Source organism: Plasmodium berghei, assembly GCF_900002375.2.
Source record: "Plasmodium berghei ANKA genome assembly, chromosome: 4".
Classification (NCBI taxonomy): Eukaryota; Apicomplexa; class Aconoidasida; order Haemosporida; family Plasmodiidae; genus Plasmodium; species Plasmodium berghei.
The window spans coordinates 1-15,400 of record NC_036162.2 but is presented as its reverse complement, the minus strand read 5'-3'; the positions used below and the strand labels follow the sequence as shown (position 1 = coordinate 15,400).

At 23.0% G+C, this 15,400-nt stretch overlaps 3 protein-coding genes and 1 pseudogene across 3 annotated transcripts, besides 1 other annotated feature; all 4 read left to right on the top strand.

The window, feature by feature from the left end:
* Positions 1-569: 569 nt before the first annotated feature.
* On the top strand, positions 570-1,703 carry PBANKA_0400600 (BIR protein; the record flags this gene model as incomplete). The annotated part of the gene is made up of 3 exons (XM_034567807.1): positions 570-584; positions 691-1,527; positions 1,617-1,703. 3 exons carry the CDS (start codon positions 570-572, stop codon positions 1,701-1,703), a joined length of 939 nt encoding a protein of 312 aa, XP_034420065.1.
* A 2,738-nt stretch (positions 1,704-4,441) lies between these two features.
* Positions 4,442-7,258, top strand: PBANKA_0400500 (BIR protein; the record flags this gene model as incomplete). Its single annotated transcript, XM_034567796.1, has 3 exons — positions 4,442-4,456; positions 4,567-6,861; positions 6,947-7,258. The coding sequence occupies 3 exons, from the start codon at positions 4,442-4,444 to the stop codon at positions 7,256-7,258; spliced, it is 2,622 nt and encodes an 873-aa protein (XP_034420064.1).
* Positions 7,259-9,081: 1,823 nt separating this feature from the next.
* Positions 9,082-10,116, top strand: PBANKA_0400200 (annotated as a pseudogene).
* Positions 9,082-10,116: a sequence feature (BIR protein, pseudogene;~PIR protein, pseudogene).
* Positions 10,117-13,004: 2,888 nt separating this feature from the next.
* On the top strand, positions 13,005-15,080 carry PBANKA_0400100 (BIR protein; the record flags this gene model as incomplete). Its single annotated transcript, XM_034567785.1, has 3 exons — positions 13,005-13,022; positions 13,163-14,863; positions 14,973-15,080. 3 exons carry the CDS (start codon positions 13,005-13,007, stop codon positions 15,078-15,080), a joined length of 1,827 nt encoding a protein of 608 aa, XP_034420063.1.
* Positions 15,081-15,400: the final 320 nt, after the last annotated feature.

Genomic DNA, 15,400 nt, shown 5'->3' with positions numbered 1-15,400 from the left:
AAAAAACTATATTATAAGAAACATGTATATAAATATTTAATATATTTTTAAAAATAACTATTTATACACTTTTAAGGATTATAGTAATAATATAATTTTTTATTTTTTAGATTTATACAATATATTAGTTTTGGGGAATCATTTATTAAAACAAAAGATATGACTTCGTTCATTTTCTATATTAAAGCATATGCATAAGATGATATATTTTTAATTTATTACAATGTTACTTAAATTTTTATAATAATTCTCATATGAATGTTATTAAGGATAACAATTTATGCATAATTGTATTATATATACATATGATAATAAATGTTTAAACAACCCCCAAAATAATGTAATTTATCTAATTGCCATAAACAAAAATATAATATTCTTTTAGTAATAATATTATATTATTATTACATATTAATTTTAAATTGAAATTAATAATAATAAAAATACTTTTATCTACAGATAATTGCTGTATATAGGGTTAAATAATTGTATTACCTATTTTAATATATATTTATATAAATAATATGATACCCCCTTAACCTAGAGATTATAAATTATATTCCATCATAATGAATGATGATCTAGTATATACATTTTTTTATATTATATTTCCTATAAACTTCATTAAGTTTTATTTTAATATAATTTTCTTAATACATATTTTTATCTTTTTTTTAAATGATTTCTTAGTGTTTAAAATTTAGTGTTTTGAGGAATTATATACCCGACAAATTAACCGATACTGCAAAACTTAAGTTTGATGATAATTCGGATTTTATGCAATACTGCCCTGAGAATGATTCAAAAAAAAATGAATGCAATAATAATCTCGATATAATTACGGCTGGATTTTTATGGTTACTTGAACACTGCTATTCTATATCCAATGATAGAAGCTATAATGAAAATAATACTAATCCATCTTTTTTTCTATATATGAATTCATGGTTAAGTTACAAATTAAAGCAAATCATAGACAAAAATTTCACCAAAATAAACGATTTTTATAATGAACATGTAAAAAATAGTGATAAATATAATAGATTTATAACTGATGCCTATAGAATTTCAGATCTTGAGGAATTCATAGATAAACAAAATGATTTTCTGAATATTAATATTGAAGATATGTCTAAATTTTATGATGCATTTAAATTATTATGTAATATGCATGATAAAGTTGCAAGGAATCAAACAGGCGATATACTGTTAAATAATGCTACTAGTTTTGTTGAGAAATATACAGAACTAAACAATAGATATAATAATGGTGCTCCACATAATAAAATATTTTATGTTTTATCAGATGATTATAATAATTTAAAAAATACATGTAAAGAAGCTAAAGATAGCAATTTTCCACCCCTTCCAGAGATAAAAACACAGCAAATTACTATAAAAAATCCTGAACAAAACTCTGCACAAACATCTGAAGTTACATCATCAAATTCGTCGATAGGAAACAAATTATTTACAGTTTTATCGATATTTGGTGCAATAGCATTTTTTTTAGGAATTTCTTATAAGGTAAATAATAAGAAATTTAAAAATAATGTTCACTATATATATGCAAACATTAACAAACAAATCGTATGTTTCTTAACGTTTTATATTAGTATTCATTATTTGGATTTCGGAAACAAACTCAAAAACAATGTTTAAGAGAAAAAATAAAAAATATACAGAAGAGAATGAATTATTAATATATGATTCAAATAGAGTGACTATTTAAGGAATATTAATAATGATTCTATATGTTAAGAAAGTGTTTATTTGAAAATGTGGAGTTTTTGCATAATTTTTATATAGTTTTTATTCTGTGAGTCAGGGTTAGGTACTATATTGTATTTAATTTTGAATAATTTGATAATATTTATTAGTTTAATGAATTGTTTTAAATATATATAGGAAATAAGTTATTAAAAATATGTATAGGATAAGTTGTAGTTTTTAATATTTATATTAAGTGTAAATATGTAAGAAAAAGTTAGGATGAATATTACTCTGAAAAGAAACGAATAAAGAAATATATTTTGATAAATTATAAGAATTTCATTTCGTGTTAATATAACTTAATGTTAAATGTGTTGAAATATGCACTTTTTGTATTTTATTGCTAATTTGTGGTTAATGGTTTATGGGGCAATCGATCGAATATTGGGATCGATATAGAAAGATGACTCCACAATATCGATTTGGTTCTATAAGAGAAAGCTGATTTAAATAATTACAATATATAATATGAGAAACTGGTGGAGAATGAAAAGAGATAGAAAAACGTGAAAAGGGTTATAAATTGAAGAAATTGTAAAGTCGTAAATTGAGTTGATGAGAAAATGGGATTATTAAAGATATCGAAAGTTATGTAGGTCGATCCTGTACCATTTATTTATTTATTTATTTTATTTTTTTATTTTTTTTTATAAAAAAGAACAATTATTTATAATTATAAATTTAATTAACTTTTTTTTTCGAAGTTACACATTTAATATTAACTTATATTTTATTAGTTAATGCTTTGTTTCGATTTGAATTTAATTATATATATATCAATTATGAAAGAATTAATTATTGTATGAAGAATATAAAATTAAACCCAAATCGAAACATAATTTATCTAAGACAATACATTTTATAATAGTTAAAATGAACATATATATAAATACGTTTTATAATATATTTCGTTATTAAATTTCCTAGTAACTCCTAAAAGTTATATATATAATTATGTTATTATTATAAAAGCTATAGATATAAATGAACAAAGTGCTGTATCAATAACTAGGCACTGTAATATTTTTATAATATGTCAACATAATATAGATATTATATAAAAGTATATTTATTGAGCTTACATGTTCTAATAATATTTTTTGTTATTATACATATATAAATTAATAAATATGTATTACAAATATTTCGTTTTATGAAGGAGAATATATATGTTTTAAAATATTTTATTCTAAAACGATGAAGTAAGGAAACCTTTTACATATATTTAAAATATTTTTATTGCGTGTAATAATATGTTTTTTGTAATACACAATGGTGTATGAGTAAGAATACTAATATATTAATATGCTACTAAATAATAACAAATACATTATGCTTATTTAATTCGATTACATGGATATACAGTAGTATATATATTATTAAACGGGTGGAAAAATCTAAATTGTGGGCATACAAAATCATATGAAATATAATAACATTTATTTAAGTATGCTTTAATGTGGTGATATTAGTATTAACACTATCAAGCAATATATTAATAATTATATTAATAATTATATGCTTTTCCTTAAAATGACCATTTTCCTATTATTAAATATATTCTTGTTCGAAAATATCCAATATATAATATTTTCTTAGGTCATTATCAGAAATTTACACAAAAAAAGGCATACTCATGATATATTACTTTCCAAATGAATTTATAATTAACTAATGCATGAATAAATTATAAAATTAAGAAAATAATTAGTTTAAAGTAAAATGTATGAACACAATTTAATTTACTTTATTATATATATTATAAGTTTTCTTATTTGTTAATAGTTAAAAGAATAAAAATATGCAAACTATTATTATAAATCGAATTTACACGCTGTGGTTTATTTAAGTTTATAATTACCTCGATTAATGTGTATTATTGTTTTTTTAAATTGTGTAAAGATGCATAAAATGCACACTCGAAATTATTCATTAAATGTATTTGTGTATAAAGGAATATTAGGTAAAACAAAGTTATTGCACATTATGAAAAATGATTTTAATTAATATGGATAAATTAAAAAAATATAAAAATTATGTGTAATATATTTAGAAAAATAATTAATACTAAGTTAATATTTAATTATTATAATTTAAATAAAAATGTGTATTAAATTTACTAGAACTAATACTAAAAGATATAATATTCCTTACAAAATAATAACGAATGTCAATAAATTATATTGAATAATAGATATAATACATTCTTATTTTTTTATATATTTACGGTTATATAATTTTGGAACCACTTTATTAAAACTAATATATAATACATCTTTATTCCCATATATAAACATACAAATACAATGCTATATATTATAATGTAAAAATGGATTTAATTTATGATTATTCTGATATTACATAGAATTGTGTAATGTAGTTATATTAAATTTTAATAGAAATAGTGATATTGTGCGTATGATCAACGATTTTTAAAAAAGTCAAAAATTATAAGGTTTATCTAAATTATCATAAAAATAAATATATGTTATTCCCCATGTACTACTGTATTATATACTAATTTAAAATTAATAATATGATTAACTACAAACAACTTTATATAGAAAGGAATATAATTGTATAACTTATTTTGGTATAGTATATAAGTTTTATATAAAAATGATATGATGTCATTTAGCATGCATATTAAAAACAAAATTCGATTACAATGCCTAAGGAAACGGTAAATACATTATTTTTAAATAAAAATGTTTTCTTTAGACTGCATACATTATATTTCCTATATATTATTATTAAACTTTATTTTAATAAATTTTATAAAAATTTTCTTAGTGTACGATATTTCAAAATGCTAATAATCTTTTTAATGAAGGAAAACTTGATTTTGATACAATAAATTTGAAAAATGGACCTTACATTCAGTATTGCCCTTATCATAGAGAATCAAAAAAATATGAATGTAAGAACATTTATGATGGACTGAACGCTTTGTGTATGCATTTATTTACTGAATTATACAAAATTCCTGGAGAGGTAATGAAATTTAAAAGTAACAATAAGCAATATGTTGGATACATTATGATGTGGCTAAGTTATAGATTATCTCAGATAACCGATTATAATGATTCAACTTTATTCCATTTTTATGAAAATTATTTAAAGAACGCGTTTATAAATTATGAGCATATGGATAAAATAACAAAAAACAAGTATTTGAAGGATGCTAGCATTGAATATATGAGTCAATTATATAATTTATTTAATGAAATATGTAATCTCACTTTGAAATATTCAAGAAATCCTACCGACACTAATCAAATTATTGTAAGTTATAACAAAATTTATAATATTCATAAAAATATTTATAATGACATTAAAGAATGTGATTCATATCTTTATTTATTAAATACTTTAAAAACAGAATATGAAAAATTTAAAAAAAATATTACTAAGAATGGAAGACGTGATTTGATTAGTGGTCAACTATATGCTAGTGTTAAAAATCTTATTCCTACAAGGGAACTAGGTAAATACTATAAATCTGGATTTGGGTTCGAAGAATGTATAAGAGCAAATTCAAAGGTTAAGAAACAATTCCCCGATCCTGCTCCAAATGCTCCAAAAGATCAAAAGCCTAAACCATCATCTAAACAAAATCAACCATCTAAACCGCGCACAACAATTACAAAACCTGTACAAAATGGTATTTCACGACCCTCACCAGCATCATTTTCAAAACCTTCAGGAGTGCCATCACCGCCACCGCCGTTGCCTTCATACCAACCAAAAGATAATGAACCTGAAACACCACCAGCACCACGTGTTTTACCAATAATTTCATTATCTTCACAAACAAGTACTGAATTACAAAAAACTGCAACAGAAGAATCAAATCACAAGATTGGACAAGAATCTTCTAAAATTAAACCAAATGTTTCAGACAATAGTGAAAGGCATGCAGGAGGTACAATTGTTGATAAAGGAAGTTCAAGTAGTGGAAGCATAAAGCATGGTGGTGAATCAAGTGATCAGGGTTCAGGGAAGGGACTTAGAGATTCTCCAAGCATAATTACCAATGAAACTGGTACACATACAGATAAAAAGATTGTAGTAGACGGTAATAAAGCCGAAGGAAACTCTAAAGTAAATGAACAAAAAGATTCAATGGGTAACACAGGAAGTAAAAAGAGCCCCTCAGGCAATACAATCGATTCAAACAATCATCTCTCAACTTCAGGTACCAATCAAGGAGATTCAAATGATGAATTGGTTGATGGGCCAAAAGGTTCAACTGTTAGGGAAGGGGATACAGGTAACAGGTCATTAAATACAGGTGGTGGACAAAATGAAAAAAATATATCAGGAGGAGAACCGGATGGTGGTCAAGGAAGTCGTGGAGGTTCAGAAGGATCAGAGGATTCGGGAGGTGGATCAAGTAGTGAACCAGGTGTCACAGATAATGTTCCAGAAGAAAAAGAAACTAAAAGTACATCAGGGACGTTTTTTAATATTAGACCAGACATTTTTAAGATCACATTAAAAGGCATGGACCAATTAAATAATACTTTCAAGTTTTTTAGAACATATAAGGAAAAAATTATAAATATCTCTAATGAAATCCATGGTGTATATAATACAACTTTAGATATTATAAAAAATAGTTTCGATAAATCTATTAATGTTTTTAATAAAATTATTGAGAATATAAGTTTTGACTCTAAAAAAATAGAAATAACTGATGATTCAGGTGATAAAAAACATGGATCAGATGGAACAGGGGATAAATCACCCACATCTGATGACTCACCACCGATTCAAGGAGATTCTACTCAAAGAAATCCAACACAAGAAAATTCGAATCAAATTTCACTAACACCAAGTTCAAATGAACAAACTAGGGAAACGAAATCGTCTCAGGACACACCTGAAAACAAAAATTATAAAAGCAGTCGCGAAGAACCTCAAAAACCAGTGCCAGCACCAGTGATTAAACTAAAAAATTCAGTAACCGAAGTAAAAGAAAATGGAACAACAGGAATAGATGTTAATATACTCAAAAAATACAAACCAATTGGAATTTTAATTATAGCTCTTTTAGCTCCCATTACTTTATTAATTGTATACAAGGTAAATAAAATAAAATTATGATGTATACACTTTTTAAAATATTTTTCCACGAAAATATTATATATGTTTCATAATTTTATGTTAGTATTTTTCATTTGGATGGAGAAAGGAATTGAAGAGAAAACAAAACATGAAAAAGGTTATAAAATTGTTTGGTGGAAATAAAACGACAAAAAAAGTTATAAACTCAACTAATGGGAAAAAACAAATGCAAATAATTATAAATTCATCTGAACACAAAAAACAGACTAAAAAATCTATAAATTACGTTTATAGGGGAAAATCTCCATTATTAAATATATACAACCATGTACAGGTTAACCCTGCACCATTTATTAATTTATTTTTTTTATTAATATTTTTTGTTTATAAAAGAAAAAAAAATTCTTTGGAATGATAAATTTAATTAATGTCTTATATTTTTTATAAAATAAGCAAAGTTCAGATGTTTATGGCACTGACTTTAAAATTCAATATAAATATAAAAATGATAAATAAGTAAATTCAGTTATTACTATTATTATTGTTATAGTTAAATAAACTCATAAGTATAATCAAAAAATATATTTATGTATAATATTATAATATAAATATATGTATTTTAATAATCTATATAAAACTATGCTGTTTAACCGATTCGTTTTGTTTCCATTATAATAGTTTTCTATAATTATAATAATAACGCTAATTACTAATATAATGAATGACTAAAAAGATATATTTTATAAATCCAGTTATTATTGAAAGAATTCATAATAGTTTTTTTAAAAAATATAATAATTTTCCCCTAAATCCTTTTTATATGAACATATAATTGTTTTTTATGCATATTCAGTAAAAAAAATATAAAAGTAGATATTTCCTATAATTAACAGTTATATTATTGAAACAAAAAATCAATAACATATAATAATCCATTATAAAGGTATCAATGTTATATTCTTGTTAAAGATCCAATTTGGGGTATGTGATTTTATATTACAAAAACTGGATAAATAGAGAAAAAGTTAAAGGCAAAATTAGTCTTAAATATCTTTTTATTATTCTATATTGGCATATATTATATTATCAGTGTTTAATGAATCATTATTTTTTTAATTTAAAATAGTATTGTTTTATCATAGAATTAATAAAATATAGAATGTTAATAAATTAAATGAATACATATACATTGATAACTATAGCAGTAGAATATATAATATAAAAATGAATTATGTAAAACATTTAACAAATATTTATCTAAATTTATATATTAAAAGAGCAAATATACCTTATATTTATCCTCTTAAAGTGGAATATAGAAACCTAATTAAACATAGTTTTATATTATACTTTAAAATGTGCACAATAGTTATTTATGTGTTAATATTTAATATTTGCTAAGTATGATTTTAAAAACTATTTACATTCAAAGGCTTATTTAAGCTTATAAATACGGATTCAGTGCTAATTGTTGTTTTAAAGAATGGGAAAGATGGCAAAATATATTATAAAATTATCCAATATGGTATATTTCTAAATTGAGGTATATAGAAATAAAAGTAAAGTCATAAGATTCATTAAAATGGATTATGAATTTATCTACGTTCATTAAAAACAATATAAATTTATGTAATTTTCATAGAGATGTAAATAACATAACTCAATTCGAAAATACTATAATTTTAATAAAACGGTGGTATATAGTATTAGAAACAAGGGTGTAAATATTTTAAAAAATGGCTATTTAAATACTTTTAAAATTATAGTAATAATGTGTTTCTTAATTGTTTCTATTTTTGCAGTATTTAAGTTATAGAAAAAGTTCTACTAAAAAAGTAGATGTTATAGATTCTCTATTTCAAAAATAAATACAAGGAAATATACTTTATTATAAAAATGGATATACTTTTATAATGAATTTAAAATTATATCAGATTTTAGTAAGAATAGACTTTTTTGTATAAAATGCATAATATCTATATTTAATCAAAAATGTATTATACAACCCTCTATTTAAGGTAATTTATATAAGCATTATAAATAGGAATATAACGTTTCTTTATTAATAATATTTTATTATTCTATATTAATTTAATTATTGAAAAACATATAATATATTTAAACACAGGCAGTTGTTATATATAGGATTAATGTATTTGTGCCACACATTTGGTGCAATGCATATAAAAACAGCATGATTCTACCCAATTTACAAATCAAAGATAAAACCTCATCACAATGAATAAAGCTGTGATATATGAATTTTTTAATAATAATAATTTTCTTTACATTTTTGATATTGTATTATATATATCATTAGACTTTGTTTTGTAAGAGTTTCATTAACATATATTTTTATTATACTGTTTTAAATGTTTTCTTAGTGTAAAAAGTTCCAGATTGTAAGGGGTTGGATTCCCGATGAATTGAACAATAACGGAACGTGTTAATTTAATGAAGTTTCTAAATATAAAACCTATTGTAATGATAATCATTGTGATATTGCTCCTGATTACTACAATTCTGGATGTTTATTTGTGTTTAATGAACTCTTTGGGAGTTCTTCTTTGCTTTCGAATAATAATAAAATGGATATCCCCATTACATTATAATATGATTAAGTTATATGTTAAGCTGAAAAACACAAGAAAAAACGAGCAATATAAATTATTTTTATGATAAATATGTAAATAAAAATAATGAGTATATTAAGAGTAAAATTGATGTTAATGATTATAATATTTATATGGGTTTTATAAATCAAAAAATTAATTTTTTGAATATGGATATGAGCATTATATCTAAATTTTACGATGCATTAAAATTATTATGTGAAATGCAAACTAAAATTGATGCAAACTCAGATTTCAAGAACTTTTTAGAAAAAGCTAAAGAGTTTGTTGAAAAATATAAAGATCTTAATGATGATTATAACAATAATATAGGCAGTTCATATGATCAAATATTGTCTACTTTATCAACGGATTATATCAATTTAAAAAATAAATGTAATAAATTTCCACCCATTCCACGTTATCCACGATGGTCAGTAACAAAAAATACACTAATTACAGTTTTATCGATAATTTCTACAATACCATTTTTCTTGGGAATTTATTATAAGGTAAATAATAAGGAATTAAAAAATTATGTTCATTATATACATGCAAACGTTGACAAAAAAATAATTAGTTTACCGTTTTATATTAGCATTCGTTATTTGAATTTCAGAAACAATCTCAAAAACATTTAAGAAAAAAACTAAAAAAATAAAGAAAATGGATCATTAATATGATTCGAAGAATAGTGTTATTTCAGGAATAATAGTAATGATTTATATATTTTAAGAAACTGTCTATTGGGAAGTAATTTTTGCATAATTTTTATATAGTTTTTATGTTGTGAACTAGGGTTGTGTTAGTGGGACCCATGTTCAGGTTGGGTTACGTATTAATATTGTATTTAATTTTGAGTAATTATATAATGTTTATTGGTCTGTAAATGCTAATCAAATATATTTGCAATCCTCACACCTTTAATCTCTAGCTGAAGTCCAAATATACAACAAAAGTGGTATTGCCATTGATATGAAAAGAGACCCATCATATTTTTTCTTAAGTTATAACATATATGATTGAGTGGTCATCCCAATTTTATATGATTAAAATAAAATCTCTATATTGTATATATTAATATATATATTGATTATATATGAATTTATATTATGATATATCATAATTCCTATTATATAAATTTTGGTAATATATGGTTACATCGACTTATGCATAACAATATTTTTCTTTATTTGATGAAGCATTTTATTTAGTAAAACTTATGATTTGTATCATATTTATTTTGATTCAAATAGTATTTTTATAACAGAACAGTATAATAATTTTATATATCAGAGTATAATTCGATTCATTTGGAACAATTGCTTACATTATAATATACCTTCAGGTTAATGATTATATTTTTAATGTTAGTTAAACACACTACTAATATATAATTGATAATCATAAAATATAGATGCATGATATATAGATCGAGATTCGACAATGCAACGTTATCTATAAAAGATGCTTTATCCATCTAACATAATTAATAATACAATAAAAATATGCATATTAATAATAAATTAAAAGGTAGATATATGTATAGTATCCTTTTAATTTTCTATTATATATAGCATCATTTTATCTTAATTTTTTAAATTCAAATAAAATAAATAGTTCTTTGTGCATTAATTTATTTACTATAAAGGTATAATATTAAATTAATCACTATTAATTTATAAGATTTATGGTTTTGAAGTATATATAAATTAGAAATATATTATATTTAAAACAGTTAAAAAATAAAATACAAGTATATTAATAAAATTTCATATCATATTTGGTTCTAATAATTATAAATAACATGATAAATATGACTAGAGTTATTATTATATATCTATACATATAAGCTAGTAAAATGTTTTAATAATAACTAATATTGGAATATCGTTTTATTGTGGAAACTTTATATAATTAAATATTAATATTATCGGAAAGGCAAATAATAATTAATTTAATTTGAACTAACAATATTTTTACTAGGTTATCATATATAAATTAATAAATATGTATTATAAATATATCGTTTTACGAGATAGTATATATGCTCTAAAATGGTATACTTTAAACAATGTAACACGAAAATATTATACTTTGATTCAAAATATTTATATGAATCGAGTTAATTATTCCGTTGCACTATACAGTGATATATTAGCAAAATCATAATAGTAATAATAATAGATAAAGTATTAAATACGAAGAAATCATTAAATTAATTTGATTCGAATACATTGATATATATTGTTAAACTTGTAATAAGATTAAAATTATATGCACAAAACATCAAATGAAATATTATAATACCTATTTAAGTAAGCTTTAATTCGACAATATTAGAATTAACGCTACCAAGAAAAATAATATTAATAATTATATAATTTCCTTAAAATGGAGTTTTCCAATATAGAACCAAATATAGTTTATTATAAAATATTAAATCAAACTATATATTTAGGAAATTAATAATTCTAATTTATTTTTAATGATTAATTTTAATATACACATGAATTGAAAGTTTTAATGGTAGAAAATATAAAACATAATTAAAATATGTAGAATAAATAAATATTATATGGCTACAGCTTTGTCTTAAAAAATAATACTTCCCTTATCTCTCTCCTCTCAGAGTGCAATGAACAACCTAATTACGTATAGTTTTTTATTATACTTTAAAATTTGCATCAATAGTTATTTATGTATTATATATTTAATATTTACTAAGTATTATTTAAAAAAAAAATTATATTTAAAGGCTTATTTAAACTTATAAATATCTTAATAAATACGGGTTCAGTGTTAATTGTCGTTTTAAACTGATGGGAAGATGCGCAACATATATTATAAAATTATCCAATAAAGAATACTTTTAAATCGAAATATGTAGGAATAAAAACAAAGTTATCGGACTTATTAAAATAAATTATGAATTTATCTATATTAAATAAAAACAATATTAAAATTATATAATTTGGATATATAATGGAGCATGCAACTTAATTTGAAAATGCTATGATTTTAATAAAACATTGGTATATATATTAGAAGCAAGTTTATAAAAATTTAATATATTTAAAAAAATGACTATTTATATATTTTTAAGGATTATAATAACTTTCTTAATTTTTTGATTTATGCATTATTTAAGTTTTAGGTTGTTTATGCTCTATATTAAAACATATGTTTAAGTATATATTTTTTAAATTCATTATAAAATTCCTTAATATTTTATAATAAAATTAATTATGTAGGATACTATTAGTAATATTGACTTTATGCATAAATTGCATTATATATACATATGATTAAATATTTATTAAACCAACCACAATTTAAGGAAATTTAGGAAATGTCAATAACAGTAAATATAATATTTCTTTATTAATATTATTGTATTATTATTCCATATTAATTTTAAATTATTATTAAATTTTTCAATGGGTTTAATACGATAAATGTGATATAGGAGGCTCATTTACAGTATATATATTTTATATAAAAACAATATGATATCAATCTATATATTAAGAACAAAATTATATTACAATGGACGAGAAAGGAATGGTAAATAATTTTATTTTAAAATAAAACATGGCTATCCTTTATTTTATTTTGTTTGATTTGCCTACAAATTACATTAAATTTTATTCAATAAATTTTGTATTAATACATATTTTTATTAATTTATATATACTTTTTCTCAGTGTGAGCTATTTCTTGAAGCTGATAAATTTTTTAATGGTAAATATGTCATATTGAATAAAATTAACAGATCCTCATCATACAAACAATATTGCCCCAATAATAGAGCATGTTCAAGTAACAGGGAAGGTGTTGGTGCTTTGGGCGGGCATTTATTTACGGAGTTACAAAATAATGAAAACAAGTATTCCGAACAGTTTATGATGTGGTTATCTCATAAATTATTTAATATAGTCAAAGACATAAACAATGGCAAAGCTAATAAAATGACTTTAAGTTCGGCTTATGACGAATATTTAAAGAAGTATATGGGTAATTTTATATTTTGGGATCTTTTATATAATCAAAGGGATTTGAAAGATGCTAATCTTAGGTATATGAGTGAATTGTATACTTTACTTAATTATATATGTAATACAATTGCATATTATAAAACGAATAAAGAAAAACATGGGAATCTTCGTCAGAATTCTGTAAATTGTCTTAATCAATATAGAAGCCTTTACAATGCTTTTTATGGAAATGATTTATATCTGAATCTATTGGAAAAATTAAAAAAAATATATGATGACTTTAGAGATTCTGCTATTAAGAATGATACTGATAAAAAATATAATATAAAAAATCATCTTCTAGAACTTACACCAATAAATAAAAAATATTCACATTCTACGAACAATTTTAAAACATTTGATTCCAATGGTCCAGGGCGTATACCAAAAAATAAAGATAATACCCCAAGTGTTCAAGATAAAGCAGTAAAAGATACAAAAACCACACCAAAGATTAAAGGTCAAGGAGGGGAGCAAAGTGATCAAAAGAGTCCCCCTAGAAATACAGGTAATAATTTAAAAGTTTCGGAGGCTAAATCTCAACAGAATCAAAACATTCAATTGCCAAAACTTGAAGAACCTTCATTAAAAGGTGATATCCAATCCTTAGATCTTGCCAATAATCATACAGGTACTCAAAAAGCTCCAAGTGGTCAAACAAATCCAAGCAACGAGTCAGAAACTAATCAAGGTAGAATAGATATATACCAAAACACAAAAGATATTCACGATGTTTTTGATTTGTCAACTTTAAAAGAATATGGGAATTTAATTAAAACCTATATTGAAGAATACAGAGAATCTGTTACTAATTCACTTGATGATATTCGAAAAAAATTATACGATAATGTATTGCCTATTTTAAATGATGCTTATAGTACTTATGCAGATTATTATGAAAATTTTGATATAATGGAATACATTAAAGAAGGATTGCAAGCAAATGAAAGACACCAAACTGAAACATTAGAGGACAACCCAACAAGTAACGAACTAGAACCTAGCCCTACTTTATCAGATAGCAAAACACCAGCTGTCGAAAAACCAGAACCAAAGAATACCCAAACACAAATATTAGGTGATCAAGGAAATGGCCATTCACAAGGGTCATTTTCTACACCAGAAATAGACGCAACAAGTAGTGAACAAGAACATATTTCAGATAATTCCTCTGAGGAACAATTTCAATCATCAGACGATTCTATCAATATAATGCCTCATCTGGAAATTGAAGCAAGATCCATTAAATTCGATGTACAAAAAGACATATCTGAAATAGGATTTCCAGGAAATTTATTTAAAGAATACAAATTAGTTGTATATTCAGTTATAGTTATTGCAACACTTGTTATTTTAGCAGTTATGTATAAGGTAATAGAAAGAAAATTATTAAATAGAAAATTAAAAAATATGTATTACTACATATTTTTTGTATGCATAAAAAACAAATAACTATATATTTTTACTATTTTTATGTTAGTATTCCTCATTTGGGTGGAGAAAAAAGTTGAAGAAAAAAAAAAATATGAAAAAGATTAAAAAATTGTGTAATGAAAATGATACTGAAAGGAAGTTGCAAATACATTAATCGAAAATAATCAATGGAATAATTATAAATTGAGTTAATAAGAAAATGGTATTATTAAGTATATAGAAACATATAGAGGAAGATTATAGGGTTCAGGGTTTAGGGTTCAGGGTTTAGGGTTCAGGGTTTAGGGTTTAGGGTTTAGGGTTCAGGGTTTAGGTTTAGGGTTCAGGGTTCAGGGTTCAGGGTTTAGGGTTCAGGGTTTAGGGTTCAGGGTTCAGGGTTCAGGGTTCAGGGTTCAGGGTTTAGGGTTCAGGGTTTAGGGTTCAGGGTTTAGGGTTTCAGGGTTCAGGGTTCAGGGTTCAGGGTTTAGGGTTCAG